This window comes from Bos javanicus, chromosome 3, assembly GCF_032452875.1.
Source record: "Bos javanicus breed banteng chromosome 3, ARS-OSU_banteng_1.0, whole genome shotgun sequence".
Classification (NCBI taxonomy): domain Eukaryota; kingdom Metazoa; phylum Chordata; class Mammalia; order Artiodactyla; family Bovidae; genus Bos; species Bos javanicus.
Window position 1 is genome coordinate 21,763,529 of NC_083870.1, and position 21,309 is coordinate 21,784,837.

At 40.5% G+C, this 21,309-nt stretch overlaps 1 protein-coding gene across 2 annotated transcripts in view; it reads left to right on the plus strand.

Annotated features, from left to right (window-relative positions):
- The window catches only part of RNF115 (ring finger protein 115), a 75,916-nt gene extending 55,639 nt beyond the window's left edge, over positions 1–20,277 (plus strand). For both annotated transcript variants that reach the window (XM_061408733.1, XM_061408738.1), the window contains exons 5-9: positions 3,636–3,686; positions 4,861–4,933; positions 5,860–5,953; positions 8,577–8,692; positions 9,378–20,277. In XM_061408733.1, the coding sequence (XP_061264717.1) occupies positions 3,636–3,686; positions 4,861–4,933; positions 5,860–5,953; positions 8,577–8,692; positions 9,378–9,509 (466 nt within the window). In that variant the 3' untranslated portion in view covers positions 9,510–20,277. The remainder of the gene's footprint in view (positions 1–3,635; positions 3,687–4,860; positions 4,934–5,859; positions 5,954–8,576; positions 8,693–9,377) is intronic.
- The last annotated feature ends 1,032 nt before the right edge of the window (positions 20,278–21,309 follow it).

A 21,309-nucleotide genomic window follows, 5' to 3' on the forward strand; every position in this document is an offset into this window, starting at 1 on the left:
TTTAGGTTTGTTTTTTGTTTTTTTTTTACAGCAAGCTTCCCAGGTGGCCCAGTGGTAAGGAATCCACCTGCCAGTGCAAGAGACACAAGAGACATGTTTGACCCCTGGGTCTGGTAGATCCCCTGGAGTAGGAAATGGCAATCCTCTTGCAGTATTCTTGCCTGGAAAACTCCATGAGTAGAGGAGCCTGGCAGGCTACAGTCCATGGGATTTCAAAGAGTCGGACACAACTTAGCATGCGTGCACTCACTTCTGGGTATCAAAATCTGTATTAGGTATCTATTGCTGTATAACAATTACCCCAGAGCTTAGAGGCTTAAACAACAAACATTTATTATCTCATAGGTTCAGTGGGTCAGGAATTTGAAAGCAGCTTAGCTGGGTGGTTCTGGCCCAGGATCTCATGAACTTACAGTCAGTTCATTGGCCATTGCTGTAGTTATCTGAAGAATCAATTGGGAATTACTCAGATTTTGGCAAGTTTGTTCTAAGTATTGCCAGGAAGCCTTAGTTCTTTATCACGTGGGCATTTCCATAGGATTGCTTGATATGGCACTTTCCCAGAGAAAGTAATCCATGAGAGGGTGCGAGGAAGAAGCCACAATGCCTTTTATGACCTATCTTTGGTAAAGGAAATGGCACCTCACTCCAGTATTCTTGCCTGGAAAATCGCATGGATGGAGGAGCCTGGTAGGCTATAGTCCATGGGGTCACAGAGTTGGACACGACTGAGTGACTTCACTTCCACTTCCACTTTCGGAAGTCACAGTTATCCTACCGTATTCTATTGTTAAGAAGTAAGTCACAACTGTTACTGATATAGCCAGAATCACTGACCAGACTCTGTCTGGAATAGGAAAGCAGAGTAGCTGGAGGACAGGATGAGATTGGAGTAATCAGCTCATAGAGCTAAATGCTCATCTGTTCTAAGAGGAAATCAGTAAATCAATAAGTGAATGACTACAACTGATTGATAAAGAGACAAATGAATCATGATAGTACTTAGGAATATGAATATTTAAGAATGCCAGAAGCAACCACAGAAAGTGATTCCTTCCCGGGAGCAGGAACAGGGGGTTGGATAAGACAAGAATCTTTTGCAAGAATCTGTTTAAGTCTTTGTGTCTTATTTGACTCCCTTAACTTTGGTAATGAAATAAATTTAATTTTTAATAATAAAAAAAAGAAGTAAGTCACAGTATGGTATTGGCATGAAAATAGACATCTAAATCAAGGTAACAGAGGGCCAGAAATAAATCTATGCATATATGGTCTATTAGTTTATGACAGAGGAGCCAAGAATATACAGTGGAGAAAGAACAGTCTGTTTAATAAGTGGTGTTGGGAAAACTGGATAGCCACAAGGAAAAGAATGAAATTGGATCAGTGTCTTATACCATACAAAAATTAACTCAAAATGAATTAAAGACTGGTACATATGACCTGAAACTGTAAAATGCCTATAAGAAAACAGGCAGGAAACTCCTTGACATCAGTCTTGGTGATGATTTTTTTGGATGACTCCAAAAGCAGAGGCAACAAAAACAAAAATAAACAGGTGGAACTACCTCAGACTATGAAAAGCTTCTGCATGGCTAACTCAACAGAATGAAAAGGAAAGCAACTGAACTGGAGAAAGTATTTGCAAATGATATATCCAACAGGAGACTAATATCCAAAATAATACAAAGAACTCGTGCAACTCAACAACAATAAAAACAAACATTGAATTAAAAAACATGCAGAGGACTTGAATAGACATTTTTCTGAAGAAGACATATAGGTGGCCAACAGGCATGTGAAAAGATGCTCTGCCATCACTAATCATCAGAGAAATACAAATCAAAGCCACAGTGAGCTATCACCTCACACCCATTAGAATGGCTATAATCAAAAAGATAAGAAATAACAAGTGTTGATGAGGGTGTCAAGAAAAGGGAATGAGCCCCTTCTACAGTATTATTGGGAATGTAAATTGGTATAGCCAATGTGGAAAACAATATGGAGGTTCCTCAAAAAAAAAAAAAAAAATAGAACTACCTTCAGATCAGATCAGTCACTCAGTCATGTCCGACTCTTTGCGACCCCGTGATCCAGCAATTCCTCTTCTGGATATTCATCTGAAAAAAACAGAAGCACAAATTTGAATAGATACATGCATCCCATGATCGTTGCAGCATTGTTTACCATAGCCAAGACATAGAAACAACCTAAGGGTCCACTGATGGACGAATGGATAAAGAAATGGTGGTACACATATACAGAGGAATGTTATTCAGCTCTAAAATAGACTGACATCTTGCCATTTGCAACAACATGAATGGACCCTGAGGACATGCTTAGTGAAATAAATCAGAGAGAGAAAGACAAATTCTGTATAATCTTTTATGTGGAATCTTAAAAAAAAAAAAAGAGAATTCAGTATCCAGGTTCATAGATAAAAGAGAACAGATTGGTGGGTTGCCATAGGCAGGGGTTGGGGGATAAGTAAAATCAGTGAAGGGGGTCAAAAGATACAAATTTCCAGCTATAAAATAAATATTGGGGATATAATGTATAGCACAATGACTGTATTATCAGGGAAATGTAAATGAAACTCACAATGAGATAGATTATAGTTCATTACTGTTAATTACATTACAGTGTTATTTTAATACTGTATTGTATATTTGAAAGTTGCTGAGAGAGTAGATCATAAAGTAAAATTTTATAACTATGTATGGTAATGAATGTGAACTAGTTTTATTATGATCATTTGCGATATATACAAACATCAAATCATGTTGTACCTGAAAAAAAAATACAATGTTATATGTCAGTTGTACATCAAAAAAAAGAAAAGTCAGTAAGTCCAACCTATACCCAAAAGAGGAGTATAAAATAACTTGTGAGTGTCTTAGTTAGCTATCATGGAATTTTTTTTAAAAGGGCTCTTTAGGGCTTCTCTGGTGGCTCAGTGGTAAAGAATCTGCCTGCCAGTGCAGGAGATATGGGTTCAATCCCTGGTTTGGGAAGATCCCTCATGCCATGGAGGAACAAGCCCGTATGTCACAGCTATTGAGCCTGTGCTCTAGAGCCCTGGAGCTGCAACTGCTGAACCCCACATGTCCTAGAGCCTGTGCTGTGCAATAAGAGAAGCCACAAGAATGAAAAACCTCTAGACAGCATCACAACTAGAAAACAGCCCGAGCAGCAAAGACAACCCAGCACAGCCAAATAAAGGGGTGGGTGGGATGCTGTACCTTTAAATAGTATTTTGCACAATGTATATAACACATAAAAATGGAACTACTCTTGTTGCAGGGAGGTGGGTCCAGAATCCCACTGGCCTAGCATCTCTTTAAGCCTCTCATGTTGCTTCCAAGGATCCAGGAATCATAGTTTGAACACTAACCATACAGTCAGAGTCCTTTCCTGCTTAATTCATAAAAATCTATTATTATATAAGGCAGCATAGCTCAGGAAGACAGCCATAATATCAAAGTAACAGTCTACCAGATAGCAGACTGATTTGCTATTGTATACAGTGAAAAGCCATTGCGTTACGGGGAAGGGGTTGGTGATGAGATAGCCATGGATATCTATAGAGTACTTTCATTAGTCTGTTGTCTTACCTAATTTTTTTTCTTCAACAGAGTACTACAACAGATCATTGCAGGATTCATTCCTGGATCCCCATTTTCTTGGTAAGTAACTAATTGCCTTCTGTCTCACTCTCCTGGAGTAGCATAATTTCTAGTACTGTAGTATCTGTGCCATAATGAGAGACAAAAGGAGCTCCACAGGTGAGTGTATAGGTGTGATTGGCAGGCTGTTAAAGACTGCTGTTGTCTGCTGAGCCCAAACTTAATCAGAACTTATTTTTGTATAATTCAGGCTGATGAGGGCCATCCTGGTCCTGCAGGGTGTCTGATTCCATTCATACTCAGGTCTGAGGGTCATGCTGAGGTAGGGAGTGAGGTGGTCCCTACGAAGGTTGGTGTCTGATTTGTGAGCTTCTCTTGGAGATTATATGGGAAGACTTTATTCCTTAAGAATTTCTGAAATTGAAAACATTGCTTCACTTCCTTTTCTCAAAGTAAGAAGGTTTTTTCAGAAGAAACAAAAGGCTTAAATTCAGTAACAGAGTGACAGTCACTTACTGTACAGGTTAAAGATGTAATGTCTTCTTGTCTGGACAATTATTTGCCATTTCTTACTCTACCCCAGAAGGCTTCTTTGCTCAGAGGGACCTTGGTCCTTCCACACAGTTACCCTGTTTTCCAGCCTCTAGTTTCTTTAAGCATGTTCCAGCCGGAGTCTGGATATCTGTCATGCAGGGTGGTACACCAACAGCTCCAGAAAGAGGTGTTGCCAAATCCCTTTTGTAACTGCTCTAAGTTGTGATTGAGAGACACTGCTATGGCTGCTTCTCTACTTGAAAGCTGCTCATTGTGTAAGGCCACAGGCTGCCCCTTAGAATGAGGGAACTTTGCTGTCAATTTTGACCACTCAGGAAGGGAAAAATCTCCTTAAAAAGCAGCTCCATCTATGTTTAATTTAAATGGGCACAGAGGAGACAAACTTTTAACCAACAGGCAATGAGTCACTCTTTTTGCTCTGGTTTGTCAGGTGGTATTTTAGGTAGCTTCACATTTTATGTTCCATACAGTTAAGCAGAAATTCCTGGAGAATGAGAGACTGCCTCTGGATAATCTGTTTGACCTTGAAATCACTGAGAAATTCTTTGCCACTTAGTTCTAGAGAACTAGTGACTTGCCAGCTCTGAGAGAGAGCAGGATTCCTCTGCCAACTTTTTCTGTGGTGTAGGGCGGAGCCTGGTCACTCCATCTAATGCTGTCTGTCTCATCTCATGTATAGGAGCGGGATGCTGCACTCCAACCCTGGGGACTATGCCTGGGGTCAGACAGGGCTTGATGCCATTGTAACCCAGGTGAGGAGCTGCCTTTTGAGGGTGTCTGTTCAGTGTGTCTCATGGTTCCACAGGCTTCCTGCTTTCCTTCTGCTACTTTCTGAAATGGCAGTCACTCTGCTTTCCCTAATATTTTGAGCTTGTGGGTTTCTGTTTTACTAAAGAGATAAATGGTTTATGGATTTAGCTCAGCATCCATGTACTTTCTTGGTCCTAGGGACTTTCTAGAAGATAGCTTCAACTCCAAAGGAAAAAACTTCTGTAAAAAACAGTATTTTCTGTTTTGGCCTCTTGTTCATTCCTATGAGGATTCTATTGACAAGTACTTCACAAAAAAGAAAGGTCTCCTCACAGGTTGAAGCAGGGATTTCTGCTAGATGGAGCAAAGTAGGGGAAGGAAGCAGAGAAAAAGGTATTCCCATGCCATGTATAATTGCTTCCACTTGTTTATGTTTATTTTAATTTAATTGGTTTTTCATTTCCCTTGTGGATTGCTGAGACTAGAAGGCATGTCATTTATATCCAGGTCTTCTTGTAGGCAGTAATTTACCTATTTCTTGGCTTACCTTATGCTACTTTCCATACTCTCATCTTTTTCTTTCTTTCAGCAAAATGAAGTTTTTGAACTGGTTAAGTATCACTTTCTGTTAAGGTGTAGTTTTATTTGTGACATCACAACCCTTTTGCTGCCTCCAAAGTTGCTTTATGCCCAGAGGTGAGCCTTGCAATGATGGATCTGTCTGTAGGCTTATACTAATGTCACTCTGAAATTGTAAAGCAATTATTCTGGCAGCAGGAAAGGGCAAACCCAAGCCTCTCAGAGCCTTGTGGAAGCAAAAGCAACTAACATTTCTCATGTCTGCACTGTTCTCAGATGGAGCAGCACCCTCCTAGGGATAGTTCGATGTCTGCCACTTCTTCTTTGCCTTTTTTTTTTTTTTTTGTAGCTTTTAGGACAACTGGAAAATACAGGGCCTCCCCCAGCTGACAAGGAAAAGATCACATCTCTTCCAACAGTGACAGTAACTCAGGAACAAGTTGGTAGGTTCATTTTCATATGTGTGTTGTCGTTTTATTATCTCTGTTCAGAATCTGAGCCATGTACTATATTAAAAATCTTCCATGAAACTGTAGGACTCCTAAAGTTCCTACCTGTGTGCCAGATATAAAAGGTACCTATCCCTTCATTAGGGTTAGTCACCAGGTAATTCCTGAGCAATTACCATGCTATTTTTCTAGCTGCTATGCAGGAAATAAAGAAGTGCAAAGGTATATAAAACTTGATTTCTTGAAGAACTTACTAGAGGAAGCAAAACTCACCAAATGATTAGACGTTATTATAAAAAGTACTTGAGCAAATGATACTCTAGGGGAAAAGGAAGAGAAAAAATAGGAGGCTAGGAATTTGTTTCACATCTACCCTATATTTAGGTACATTAGACATAGATATTATTTTATTTATAAGCATGAAAAAAAATTAGTATTGAGGGGCATTAGTTTGGACTTGGAGTTTCTTTCCCCATGAATTCTACTTTAGAGAGTCAGAAGATTTTAAAAGACAGGATGGGCCATCTTAGAGACATTATTCTGTTTATGGCAAAGTATGAACCAATGAAGAATGTCAGTATGAACGTGGAGTCTGCATTAGGTATAAGGAGTGTAACCTCATTAGATCTGAAATAGAATCTAATTTGTGGAGTGATGGGAGGTATGTTTGAATCGGAGGTATAATTGGATAGGTATGACTGGATAGGTCCTTACTGCAGAGGACCCTGAAACTGGCAGAGGAGTTAGGGCTGGATGTTTTAGGTAGTAGGTAAATTCTGTAGGTCCCTAACTGGAGGAATGAGGGAATCTGAGTGATCTTTAGGGAAGATTAGTTTGGAGGATAGTATCTAAAATAGATTGGAAGAGGGAAGGAGCAGAAATATTCTTAATGGGCTATTGCAGCATTCTGATGGGGTTCAGGTGATGGCAGTGCTACAAAGGAAAGGGTAGACTCAGATAATTTTTGAAGAAAGACTTTCATCATTGCATAAGATAAGGAGGGGAAAGGGGGAAAGATGATTCTAAAGTTTTGCAACTCTGTAACTACAGAGGTGGTGCTGACATCATCAGGGAATGGAAGAATTATGAGCAGGCCCTGGTTTGGATAAGGAGGTGATGTGATGTTTTTAATTTTGAATCTGTTGCTCTTGGGGATCCCAACTGAGAATCCAAGAAAAGATGAGCTGGGGATTGCTGTGGAGCTGGTATTAGGGAAAACCAACTGGTAGCAAAGTATAGGATATATTTGGCAGGCCTGGAGTCAGGGTTGTTACCTAAGAGGCTATTGCAGTAAACTAGGCATGAGAAGGAAATGGCAACCCACTCTAGTGTTCTTGCCTAGAGAATTCCATGGCTGGGGGAGCCTGGTGGGCTGCAGTCCATGGGGTCGATCCACTCTAGTGTTCTTGCCTGGAGAATTCCGTGGACGGGGGAGCCTGGTGGGCTGCCATCTTATGGGATTGCACAGAGTCAGACACGACTGGAACGTCTTAGCAGCAGCAGCAGCAGGCATGAGAAGTAAACGCTGAAATTAGGGCAAACATTGTGGGAGTAGAGAGGAGGGAGTGAATCTTTTAAGTGGTATTTTACTCCAAATGCTGTGAATACTGTGGAGCATGTAGCATACATACCCCGGCTGCTGGAGAGAGAGACTGCTGCTGCTGCTGCTGCTAAGTCACGGCAGTCGTGTCCGACCCTGTGTGACCCCATAGACGGCAGCCCACCAGGCTCCCCGTCCCTGGGATTCTCCAGGCAAGAACACTGGAGTGGGTTGCCATTTCTTTCTCCAATGCATGAAAGTGAAAAGTGAAAGTGAAGTTGCTCGGTCGTATCCGACTCTTCGCGACCCCATGGACTGCAGCCTACCAGGCTCCTCCGTCCATGGGATTTTCCAGACAAGAGTACTGGAGTTGGATGCCATTGCCTTCTCCGGAGAGATAGACTAGCTGGTGTTATTAGCCAAACTTGGGAAACTTGGAATTTGCAGCTTGGTAATCCTAGTTCAGTTTGTAGCCATTATCTCTCAGAAGAAGGTTTCCAGTCTCTGGACTTGGAGCCTGATTTACCCTTGGGCCTTGCAGTTCTGTAGCAGCACCTCTTGGTACAACTTTTAATAAACAACTTGTTAAAAAGGCTTTAGGGTAACCATGATGAAATAGGATGTGTAATGTCGAAAGTAGTAGAGTGAAAGTGGCTTGACGCACTGAATGAGAACTGCTAAGATTGTCAAGATGAGTCCTTTGGTCGTGGTGGACAGATTGCCAGTGTTTTCTAAGTAGAAACTGCCAGGAGGCTTTCACACATTTGAGAAGATGTTTTTCCTGTTTTACTTAACAGGTAATCTAAGCCCCAGTTCTTCCAACTCTTTATGTTGAAAAATAGACCTCGTAGAGTTGCTGTCTGGACCTTATTGGAATGGGCCCATTCATCAGTCCTTTTCATATCCTTGGCTATTACCACCTCTGTCCCCCTTTTGAAGTAAAATTCTGCTGCTTCTCTGCCTCCACCCTAGATGCACTTTGTATTTTCTTTGTATCCTTTTGGTTGGTAAAGACATTAGGCTAGGTTTTTTCCCCTTCTTTTTGCTTATTTTAAAAGGCATTTCCTCCTCTAACAGATAAGGGCTTAGAGTGTCCAGTATGCAAAGAGGATTACACAGTTGAGGAGGAAGTCCGGCAGTTACCCTGCAACCACTACTTTCACAGCAGTTGTATTGTGCCGTGGTTAGAACTCGTAAGTACAGACAGCTCTCATCTGTGATGGGGCCCCTGTGGCAGTCATGTCTTGGGGGGGATCAGTAAGGGCATAATTAACAGTTAGTGGAGAGCCAAGCAAATCAGATTTTAGTTTCTGGCTAACTCCTAGTAGCAACATTACTGTGTTTTAGATTATTAATCTGTTCAGAACTTCTCTGACCAGGGGTTAGCAAACTACAGCCTATAGGTCTCTGTGGACTGGCACCTATTTTTGTAAATGAAGTTCCATTGAAACACAGCTATGCTCATTTGTTTACAGATGGTCTATGGCTACTTTTTTGCTCCCTTAGCAGAGTTAAGTAGTTGAAACATTGGTGGTATGGCCTGCAGAGTCTGAAATATTTACTATTTTTTCTTTAACAGAGCAAGTTTGCTGACCCCTTCTCTAGACCATCTCAGGTCATTGTTTCTAGTTAGTTCTGTTTGATAGTATGTGTTAGCTATTGTTAAGTTGCTGCCTTGAATTCTTTGTCAGTTCTGTTAAAAGTTCTATTTGGGAGATGTCCTGGGGTTACACTTGAAGCCCAGCGGGTACTCTGTGAGAATGCATGCCCTTTTTGTTTATCTACCTGCTAACTGTCAGGGTTTCTTAAGTGTTTAGTTAGTTCTTCCAGCTTCTCAGGTCAGGCATGTTCACGTGGACTTATATCTTTCTGTTTCAGCATGACGCATGTCCTGTATGTAGGAAGAGCTTAAATGGTGAGGACTCTACTCAGCAAACACAGAGATCCGGGGCTTCTGCAAGCAACAGATTTAGCAGTGACAGCCAGCTACATGACCGATGGACTTTCTGAAACTAAAGACCACGTCTGAGCCAGGGCTATGGTAGACCTCCTATCACAGCTATTAATTGTATCAATGCAAAAAAAATAGTAGGTGGATTTAGGAATCACTTAAGAAACCCCAACTTATAATATTAATTCACTGAGTGTTTTTCTTCTCTAAATTTAAAGTTAGTGTCTACAGATGGAATTATATCTAGAACCAAATGCCTCTTATTCCTGAATTCAGAGTGATAAAATTTTGTAAGTGTGAAACTTAATTATGTGGGTTTCCCTTGCCAGAATAGAATTGGTTAATTATGTGGGTTTCCCCTGCCAGAATAGAATTGGTTCCTTAAAGTCTACCTAGGGTCATGCTGTCTGTTATGTTACCTTGTGACAGTTGTTTTCACCTCTTTCTTCAACCTCCACCATCGTTAGTGTACTTTATAGTAAATACAGTGGAACCAGAGCCGTAAAGTCCTGCTGATAAAGTGCTTCTGTTTTAATTGTACAGAAACATCTACTCTTGGCCACGTTAGCCATGGAGTGAGGTCATATTAAATCAGGAATCTGAGACTAATGATTTTTTTTTTCTTAAATCTTTAGAGAGCAAATCAAAACAAAGTTACAGTGGGAGGGCCTCTGATTGTACTCTTTGGTTTTCTCATTTTTATTTTTAAAGACTACTTCGTAAGATGCAGCTTCTGCAGAAACCAACATGACAAATGACATATCTTAAGAGTCTTATGTTGGTAGGAATCTGATTCTGGTTCCTTTTTGGGAATAAGTTGGGCAGGATAAAGGCACAAAAGAGAGATGTTTGAAATCTCTGGTTCTAAGGTTTTTTAGTGAGTCTCAGCTCATTGTTTATCCTGGGGACCTTAAAGTAATTTCCTTCACAGAAATAGGATTATTTTATTACTGCTTTTACAGCTGATTCATGTTTTTTTAATAATTCATTGGTCTTCAGGAATTGAGACTTTATGTTGTTTCATTTTAATTTTTAAAGTTCATTTATCATCTCTGAAACCTTTTTGTTTGCTTCGTTCTGGCTATACTTGGAGTCATGTTGATTTTTGTGATGATGCTGAAACAGCTTGGCCTAGGAGAGATAGGCCTTCTTTTTTCAGCCTGTGTCCCATGTACATGCAGATGCTCTTTGGTGCATTTAAGTGTTTGAATAAACGGAGAAGCTTAAGAATGTTGTTGGAACTTCAAAGTCTTAAAAATAAATGATGGGAACATGTAACCACAGTTGGTGCACCAAAAATGGGGACAAGAGGGGCACCATTGGTGTGGTCTAATCAGCCCTTCATGGTTGGAATGATCAAAACAAGAAGATGAGTCTTTGGTGAGTCTCTTTCTTGGCTAGGAGTCTGTCACACACTGGTTTTGGGCATGAGGGGTGGGGTTAGAGATATCTTTGTAATTTAGTAGAGGATAGAGGAATAGGGGAGGGAAGAGAGAAAGTGGGAGAATTTAATGCTGAATTAATAGCTTGCCTCTAAAAGTTGTGACCATAAGGTATGATTCAGGTTTGCCCCAGAGAGAATGAGATGTTTTCTCATAAGCTTCTTATGTTATACCTCTGTAGAGAGAGTGTTTTTGGAGAATGTGAACTGTTTACTATGGTTATTGAAATGTAACCCAGAGATATACATTGGCTTTGAATGGGGAGAGATGATGAGTCTGAGGGGACATAAGAGGTATATTGTGAACGGCCATTGAGATGGGCTCAACTGAAGTTGGAACATGTTGTGGTTTTCAAGTAAAACAATATTGACAGTATCAGCTGTCTCAAAAAATGATGTTAGCCTGGAAGTTTTGTTATTATCTGGATATGCCAGGACAGAAATGGTAGGGACCTAACAGAAGCAGAAGACATTAAGAAGAGGTGGCAAGAATACACAGAACTGTACAAAAAAGATGTTCACGACCCAGATAATCACAAAGGTGTGATTACTCACATTCACCTAGAGCTGGACATCCTGGAATGTGAAGTCAGGTGGGCCTTAGGAAGCATCACTACGAAAAAAGCTAGTGGAGGTGATGGAATTCCAGTTGAGCTATTTCAAACCCTAAAAGATGATGCTGTGAAAGTGCTGCACTCAATATGCCAGCAAATTTGGAAAACTCAGCAGTGGCCACAGGACTGAAAAAGGTCGGTTTTCATTCCAATCCCAAAGAAAGGTAATGGCAAAGAATGCTCAAACTACCACACAATTGCACTCATCTCACACGCTAGTAAAGTAATGCTCAAAATTCTCCAAGCCAGGCTTCAGCAATACGTGAACCGTGAACTTCCAGGTGTTCAAGCTGGATTTAGAAAAGGCAGAGGAACCAGAGATCAAATTGCCAACATCCACTAGATCACTGAAAAAGCAAGAAAGTTCCAAAAAAACATCTATTTCTGTTTTATTGACTATGCCAAAGCCTTTGACTGTGTGGATCACAATAAACTGTGGAAAATTCTGAAAGAGATGGGAATACCAGACCACCTGAGCTGCCTCTTGAGAAATCTGTATGCGGGTCAAGAAGCAACAGTTAGAACTGGACATGGAACAACAGGCTGGTTCCAAATAGGAAAAGGAGTACGTCAAGGCTGTATATTGTCACCCTGCTTATTTAACTTCTATGCAGAGTGCATCATGAGAAACTCTGGGCTGGATGAAGCACAAGCTGGAATCAGGATCGTGGAGAAATATCAATAACCTCAGATTGCAGATGACACCACTCTTACGGCAGAAAGTGAAGAGGAACTAAAAAACCTCTTGATGAAAGTGAAAGAGAAGAGTGAAAAAGTTGGCTTAAAGCTCAACAATCAGAAAACTAAGATCATGGCATTCAGTCCCATCACTTCATGGGGAATAGATGGGGAAACAGTGGAAACAGTGGCTGACTTTATTTTTCTGGGCTCCAGAATCACTGTTAGATGGTGATTGCAGCCATGAAATTAAAAGATGCTTGCTCCTTGGAAAGAAAGTTATGACCAACCTTGACAGCATATTCAAAAGCAGAGACATTACTTTGCCAACAAAGGTCCGTCTAGTCAAGGCTATGGTTTTTCCAGTAGTCATGTATGGATGTGAGAGTTGGACTGTGAAGAAAGCTGAGCACAGAAGAATTGATGCTTTTGAACTGTGGTGTTGGAGAAGACTCTTGAGAGTCCCTTGGACTGCAAGGAGATCCAACCAGTCCATCCTAAAGGAGATCAGTCCTGGGTGTTCATTGGAGGGACTGATGTTGAAGCTGAAACTCTAGTACTTTGGCCACCTGATGCGGAGAGCTGACTCATTTGAAAAGACCCTGGTGCTGGGAAAGATTGAGGGCAAAAGGAGAAGGGGATGACAGAGGATGAGATGGTTGGATGGCATCACTGACACAGTGGACATGGGTTTGGGTGGACTCCGGGAGTTGGTGATGGACAGGGAGGCCTGGCATGCTGTGGTTCATGGGGTCGCAAAGAGTTGGACACAACTGAGTGACTGAACTGAAGTGAACTGATGCCAGGACAGGAAGGTGTATTTTTACTTACAACTAGAGAACTAAAATGATGCCAGTTAAATGATGATGCTGTTAAGGTGCTGCACTCATTATGGCAGCAGGTTTGGAAAACTCAGCAGTGGCCACAGGACTGGAAAAGGTCAGTTTTCATTCCAGTCCCAAAGAAAGGCAATGCCAAAGAATGTTCAAACTACTGCACAATCAAATATTCAAAGTACCGCAAATTGCACTCACCTCACACGTTAGCAAAGTAATGCTCAAAATTCTCCAAGCCAGACTTCAACAGTACGTGAACCATGAACTTCCAGGTGTTCAAGCTGGATTTAGAAAAGGCAGAGGAGCCAGAGATCAAATTGCCAACATCATTTGGATCACAGAAAAAGCAAGAGATTTCCAGAAAAACATCTACTTCTGTTTAATTGACAATGCCAAAGCCTTTGACAGTGTGGATCATAACAAACTGTAGAAAATTCTTCAAGAGATGGGAATAACAGACCACCTTACCTGCCGCCTAAGAAATCTGTATGCAAGTAAAGAAGCAACAGTTAGAACCAGACATGGCACAACAGACTGGTTCCAAATCGGCAAAGGAATACTTCAAGGCTGTATATTGTCACCCTGCTTATTTAACTTCTATGCAGAGTGCATCATGAGAAACTCTGGGCTGGATGAAGCACAAGCTGGAATCAAGATTGCTGGGAGAAATATCAGTAGCCTCAGATATGCAGATGACACCACCCTTATGGCAGAAATTTAAGAAGAACTAAAGAGCCTTTTGATGAAAGTGAAAGAGGAGAGTGAAAAAGGTGGCTTAAAACTCAGTATTCAGAAAACTAAGATCATGATATCCAGTCCCATCACTTCGTGGCAAATAGATGGGGAAACAATGGAAACAGTGAGAGACTTTATTTTCTTAGGCTCCAAAATCTCTGCAGATGGTGACTGCAGCCATGAAATTAAAAGTTGCTTGCTCCTTGGAAGAAAAGCTATCACCAACCTAGACTGCATATTAAAAAGCAGAGACATTACTTTGTCAACAAAGATCTGTCTTGTCAGAGCTATGGTTTTTCCAGTAGTCATGTATGGATGTGAGAGTTGGACTATAAAGAAAGCTGAGTGAAGAATTGATGCTTTTGAACTGTTGTGTTGGAGAAGACTCTTGAGAGTCCCTTGGACTGCAAGGAGATCCAATTAGTCCTCAAGGAAATCAGTCCTGAATATTCATTGGAAGGGCTGATGCTGAAGCTGCAATACTTTGGCCACCTGATGCAAAGAACTGACTCATTGGAAAAGACCTGATTCTGGGAAAAATTGAAGGCAGGAGGAGAAGGGGACGACAGAGGATGAGATGGTTGGATGGCACCACCAACTCGATGGACATGAGTTTGGGCAAGCTCCAGGAGTTGGTGATGGACAGGGGAGCCTGGCATGCTGCAGTGCATGGGATCACAAAGAGTCAGACATGACTGAGCGACTGAACTAATCTAAACTAGACAACCAGAAAGACTCTTGAGTGGCTTTACAAAGGTATGCAAACAAAGTGCTGGATAAGGATTTAACTTTTCAATATAAGAATAGCAGAGAGCATCAATCTTAACCTATCTGAAATTTCCTTCACTTTTTAAAAATTCTTTTAGATAAAGGAGATAAATCTTTTTGCTGTTTCCAAGACCCCTCCTACTTAATGAATCTGTAGTGTTTCTTCAAAGAATAGGAAATATCTCAGACTTCCAGGTTAATTTAGGTAAGGAGTGTTTTAGGGTTATGCTAGTAAAGTAATGCTCACAATTCTCCAAGCCAGGCTTCAGCAATAACATGAACCGCAAACTTCCTGATGTTCAAGCTGGTTTTAGAAAAGGCAGAGGAACCAGAGATCAAATTGCCAACATCCACTGGATCATGGAAGAAGCAAGAGAGTTCCAGAAAAACATCTATTTCTGGTTTATTGACTATGCCAAAACCTTTGACTGTGTGGATCACAATAAACTGTAGAAAATTCTGAAAGAGATGGGAATACCAGACCACCTGATCTGCCTCTTGAGAAATCTGTATGCAGGTCAGGAAGCAACAGTTAGAACTGGACATGGAACAACAGACTGGTTCCAGATAGGAAAAGGAGTACGTCAAGGCTGTATAGTGTCACCCTGCTTATTTAACTTTTATGCAGAGTACATCATGAGAAACGCTGGGCTAGAAGAAGCACAAGCTGGAATCAAGATTGCCTTGAGAAATACCAATAACCTCAGATATGCAGATGACACCACCCTTATGGCAGAAAGTGAAGAGGAACTCAAAAGCCTCTTGATGAAAGTGAAAGTGAAAATCCATTTAATACTGTCACTTAAATAGATTTTTGAGTGTGTGCATTGGAATAAAGATGATAAATTTTGCATGACAAAAAAGAAAGTGAAAGAGGAGAGTGAAAAAGTTGGCTTAAAGCTCAATATTCAGAAAACGAAGATCATGGCATCTGGTCCCATCACTTCATGGGAAATAGATGGGGAAACAGTGGAAACAGTGTCAGACTTTATTTTTCTGGGCTCCAAAATCACTGCAGATGGTGACTGCAGCCATGAAATTAAAAGACGCTTACTCCTTGGAAGGAAAGTTATGACCAACCTAGATAGCATGTTCAAAAACAGAGACATTACTTTGCTAACAAGGGTTCGTCTAGTCAAGGCTATGGTTTTTCCAGTGGTCGTGTATGGATGTGAGAGTTGGACTGTGAAGAAGGCTGAGTGCTGAAGAATTGATGCTTTTGAACTGTGGTGTTGGAGAAGACTCTTGAGAGTCCCTTGGACTGCAAGGAGATCCAACCAGTCCACCCTAAAGGAGACCAGTCCTGGGTGTTCATTGGAAGGAATGATGCTAAAGCTGAAACTCCAGTACTTTGGCCACCTCATGTGAAGAGTTGACTCATTGGAAAAGACTCTGATGCTGGGAGGGATTGGGGGCAGGAGGAGAAGGGGACGACAGAGGATGAGATGGCTGGATGGCATCACTGACTTGATGGATGTGAGTCTGAGTGAACTCCGGGAATTGGTGATGGACAGGGAGGCCTGGCGTGGTGCGATTCATGGGGTTGCAAAGAGTCAGACAAGACTGAGCGACTGAACTGAACTGAACTGAGAGAAGCTGAACCATAAGGTTGTGTGTACATGTATATAGAGATTTATTATAAAGAAGTGGGCCACATGATTATGGATCCAAACACAGTTTGATACAGTGCCCAAAGCAGAAGTCTCCATAACCCAGACTTTTCAGGTGTTCATTCCTTTACAGCCTGAAGGTTTACAGACTCAGGAAACTGGAGCCTTACTAGGAGTCAGCCTTACTAGGAGAGACGATTCAGCTTTCACTCATTATCAAAGCAAGTAGAAGAAAGTTGCAATTTCAAATCTTAGTCATTAGACTTTGAGGCCTTTACGTTTGTACTAAATGGCCTACCCTTTGAGTTCCATGCAGAGATAAGCAGATTTTTTTCTCATTCATAAAATGTCTTTTTCTTCTTAATCTTTTTTCATTATAATTTGAAATAAGGGAAATAATTTTGTTCGCACATAATTAGGAGAGACTTCCTAGAGATTGGTAGACGTGAAAGTTGAGAGGTTATGTAGGTCAGCTCCATGCTGGCCTCCGAGTGATTATTGCTTCTCGGGTAGTTTCCAGATGAATTAGAACTAGGCAGTTGGGTGGGCAGGGCAAAGTGATGAACATTTAACTGTTATCTTCAACAGAGAGAAGGACTAATCCTGGTATTCACAATTAATTTTCCCTCAAAATTCCTCTTATTGCCAGTTCTCTGAAGAGTTGGGAAACCTGGAGAGTCCAAATAGCTTCCTTAGTTGTGAACATTTGCTACATAACAAATGAGCAAATACTTGTTAAGTGTTTTCCTTAAGCAGTACTCTGTCTGGTCCGATAGTTACTTCTCAAGTTGGAAGATTTGGTGAGAAGAATTTGTTTCCCCCCCAAGTCTCACTTGGATTAAATAATTATTAGAAAAATTCCTTGTTTATGTCTTTATATTGAACATTTGTGTGTGTGTGTCCATAGGCACATGCATATATGCACATTTCACTCTGGAGGAAGAAGGGATTTGGTGGGCACTGAAATAGATAAAGTGAGCAGGGGTACAGCAGAGGGCTGGAGCCTCATAGTCTGATTCCCTCATGGTACCTGCCTTAGGCCCATGTGTCTCTATACTTCTATATTTTGGGGCACTGTTGGCTTGGGCAGGCATCCTGTTATGTGGTATGTGGCAAAGGGTTTCACTAGAGCTAAAAGTCTGGTTATCATTTTTGAAGGTTGAGAATAAATGGCTTTGAGGAAAGGGTGTTCATTATCTGTTTTTCCTGTATTATAATTAGGTGAACTCTAACACATTTGTCTTGTTTTTAAAATTTCTTTCTTGATAAATGATTGATGACAAATTGACTTCTCACATGACCTTCTGTGTGCTTCAGTTTCATTCTTCTTGGTGTCCAAGTGCTGTTTCTCAAGGAATACAGGTTTATCAGAACTTAACAAAAACTAATCAGGAGGGGATCATAGTGTGTCTGTTTTAAACGATAACAAAACAGCCTCTGGGGTTTGGAGAAGTGAGAGACACCACCTCAGAGTTGATTTTTAGAGCTGATCTAGGAAGGCCACTGACATCTGTGAAGGAAGACAGATTTAGGAAAAGGAGCAGGGCTGATGAATAGATATTTGATTGTTAGGGGAAATCCCGTTGGTCTCTGTGGTAGAGAAGTAGGAAGATAAAGGTGCAGTTTGCAGAAATTTACCAGTGGAGATTGGGGAGTTTGAGGGTACTAGCAGGAGAGAGTACTCTTACTATAAGTTTCCAGAATGAATCTAGCATAAGTTCTGATGTAGGGAGTTGGGGGAAGGATTTGGTGGGGTATACCAGGGGTTCTAAACCCCTGGGCCATGGACCAGTACTGGTCTGTGGCCTGTTAGGAACTGTGCCACACAACAGGAGGTGAGTGTCAGGCGAACAAGTGAAGCTTTCTCTGTATTTACAATCAGTCCCCCTCACATAACCATCTGAGCTCCGCCTCCTGTCAGATCAGTGGAGGCATAATAAATTGTACTGCTCTTGAGTCATCCTGAAACCATCTCCCCAGCCTTATCTGTAGAAAAATTATCTTCCATGAAACTAGTCCCTTGTGCCAAAAAGGTTGGGGAACACTGAGGTAAACATATCACAGGTGTCCATCCTATTGGGGGCGGGGAATTGTAGATTGCAGTAATGTCAGCATCCCAGCAGGCTGTGCCATGGGTTTTAAAATAGAATGTATAGAATACAAAGTGTACAACCAGAGATCTTTTCCAGGATCAAGAGAGGATTAAAACGTCTTATCCAGTGGACACTATTGAGGTTTTAATGTCTTATATACCTGCCAGATAAGTGGAATTATAGGCATTCAAGTTTCACATTTTTTACATATAAACTTTGTGTTTTGCCGAATTACACTTAAGGTGTTCCCAGAAGTGAAGTCTATATGCTACCTTTCCTCTTTCACCTGAAACACTTAATATCTATAAATCATGAAATGTAAGCTTATGATTCTTTTTCTAATAAGATGTATCATTTTTGAGGTCCAAAAATTATTAGATTCCCTCCCAACAAGATTATAATTGTAGTTTTAGTATCTTGCTGGAACACACAGCAAAAAGCTGCTATGCTTTTAGTAATGCTTTTAAATCAATTTGTCTTTATTAGTCACACAAGAATCTACATCCAGTTGAAGAGAAGTATTACTTATTTGTAAGATATATTAGAGATAATACTTATACAGATTTCTTATGTAACTGCATGGCCTTACAGAGGTTCAAATTCCTTGGATTATGAATCACTCATATAGATTGAAGTTTAGATGTGTGTCCAGAAGAGTACTTATTCATGCATGGAAATTTATAGGCTTATTTGAAATCAGTGGAATTAATACACTTTGAAAGTCAAGACATAAGTGTTTCAAATTTCTGTTTAACTGTCTTGAAATAAGCTGAATAAATAAATTCTTTAGAAGTGGGACCCCTGACTTACTGTTGGGTTTATTTATTCTGCTTAGTTCAAGTCAGAGTTAGTAGTCTAATGCTCTTGAATGTCTTGATAAACTTGGCCAGTAATCATGTGTCCTTTCTGCAGACTTTTTTTTAATGTAGGCTATAATTAGCACAGCACAATGGATAAAAACTTTTTCTGTAGTTGGATATGGCTTCTTTGTGAGACTTCCAGCAATTGTATAATATGGAGTAGTTTCAGAAGAGTCTTTGAATAGTAAAAAAATAAAAGACATCTCCACTCATGTAAACTTAAAATACAGTAAAAAGAACAGCACTAGTACATAAAACAGGTCAATAAAGATTAAAGTGAGTGTACTATAGTGGAGAAAGTTTTGGAGACTTTAGTCAGAATTCCAATGGTTCTGGGTTTAAAATCCAGAATCTCATTTGATTCTCAGAGGAATCCTATGGAAACAGAAGATAAAGTAGGAAATATGCCATATTACAGATAAGTAGATAGAAATAGATAGAAATAGTATCTCAAAACTTCATTTGCCCAAGGACACGTAGACATGTAGCCTGTATGTTGCAGAGTCAGAATTTGAATTAAGGCCTTTTTACTTCATGCCTAGTCTTTTTACCTCCATAAGACAACAAAATCCAAAATCCTTAGTTTGAGGTTCAATGCTATCACTAATAAAGGTCTTAACCCATCTGTTTTCAGCCTTTCTCCCTCTGTTCCTATAAACTTTAGCTCCCACATTTTGCAGGTCCTGGCCAAGGATCACAGGTAAGGTGTCTGTTTCCCCTTGATGGTTTGCCATTTAGCCCTGGTTGAATTGTGTTCCCACCTCTTTATTCATATAGTTCCTCCTTTCAGGAATATCCTGCCCCCACCTCTCTGCTTAACTATGATAAGAGGTTATCTGTCCAAAGAGAGACAAAAGGATCTGTGAACTTAGGGAGAAAAGAAAAGGCTGCAAATACTGCTTTGATGTTTATTTAAAAAGAGAGAAATGATCAGAGAGGTTGACAAGTATTTCATTGAAGCTGGACAGTTAGGATCTGTGGTGCACCTAGTCTACACAAATAAACCTTCCTCTTCCTCCAGTACTACTACGTGGATGCTGTTCAACACCAAGGTCTCTTTGTTTCCTCATTTTCTGCCAAGTCAGTTACTGGGTCTGGCGTTCTTCCCCTATCCTAACTATGTTTGCTTGTCTCATCTACTTTCCCTTAACCGTGTCAAATAAAATGTCTTCCAGAAACATTGGTGTTCTCATTTTGTTTGACTTGCTTCTTTATTTGACTTTGTTCGGAGGACATAGAGGAAAAGTTCTTCCAGGGTACAAAAACACAAGATACTTAGCCAGTATTTGAATGAGAACTGTATACCAACTGCTTTTGTGAGAACTGCACTGTTTACTGGTGACTGAGGTAGGAAAAAAATTAGGTTTGTTCTGGCAGTGAGGAGGGGAGGTGAAGGAATACATTTACTTGCCCATCTTATATTTCCCATATTCTTGGCATATTTAGCCTCTCTTCACCTGTTCCCTGTTATTTCCTTCTCTGTATACTGTGATGTGAAAGATACCCAGCTAAAGAAAGTCAGTTTTCTCTTGCTGTAGCTTTTTAAAAAATTTCTTCTGGCACAAAGCTTACAAAGCTGTAGAAAGAAAAAGGAAGATTTGTATTATGCTACAAACTTAAGAATAGCAACAAAATACCTGATGTACTTTATGCTAGGATGTGTGTTTGATAGACCCTTATGACTGGAGGGAATGGACAAGGAAAGGAGGGAAGAAAGTCTTACATGTGTTGTGTCTTACTGCTTAAAGTTGTAATTGTAATCTTATGAAATCTGCATGATCCAGATGGAAGTGGGGAAGAAGCCTACCTTTGATCTCTCCTTGCTGGAAAGTAGGACAATCAAAGAAGGAATAGACGCCATTCAATTTCAAGGTAGGTTTTCCATGGATGGCAATGAATGCACAGTGAAAGGACAGAGACACTTACTGAAATTAGCTTCATGAACTGAGAGAGGCATAGAGATCCAGGAAAGTTCCCTCATTTTTGTCACATGTATGCATAGTAACTTGACCTATGTCATTTCTCTGGGTCTGAGAAAATGTGTGTTTTTGTTTTACTGAACACTACCACATCCATAATTCTGCTGAGTATTGAGTTGGGAGAGAGGGATGAAAGGAATGAACTATCAAAGTTCATTCTCTTCACCTGACTAGAAAAAGGAAAAGAGCTTAGAGATTTTTTTTCCTCTAGCATAACTTGGGAGTCATAAATGTTAGTAGGTTGA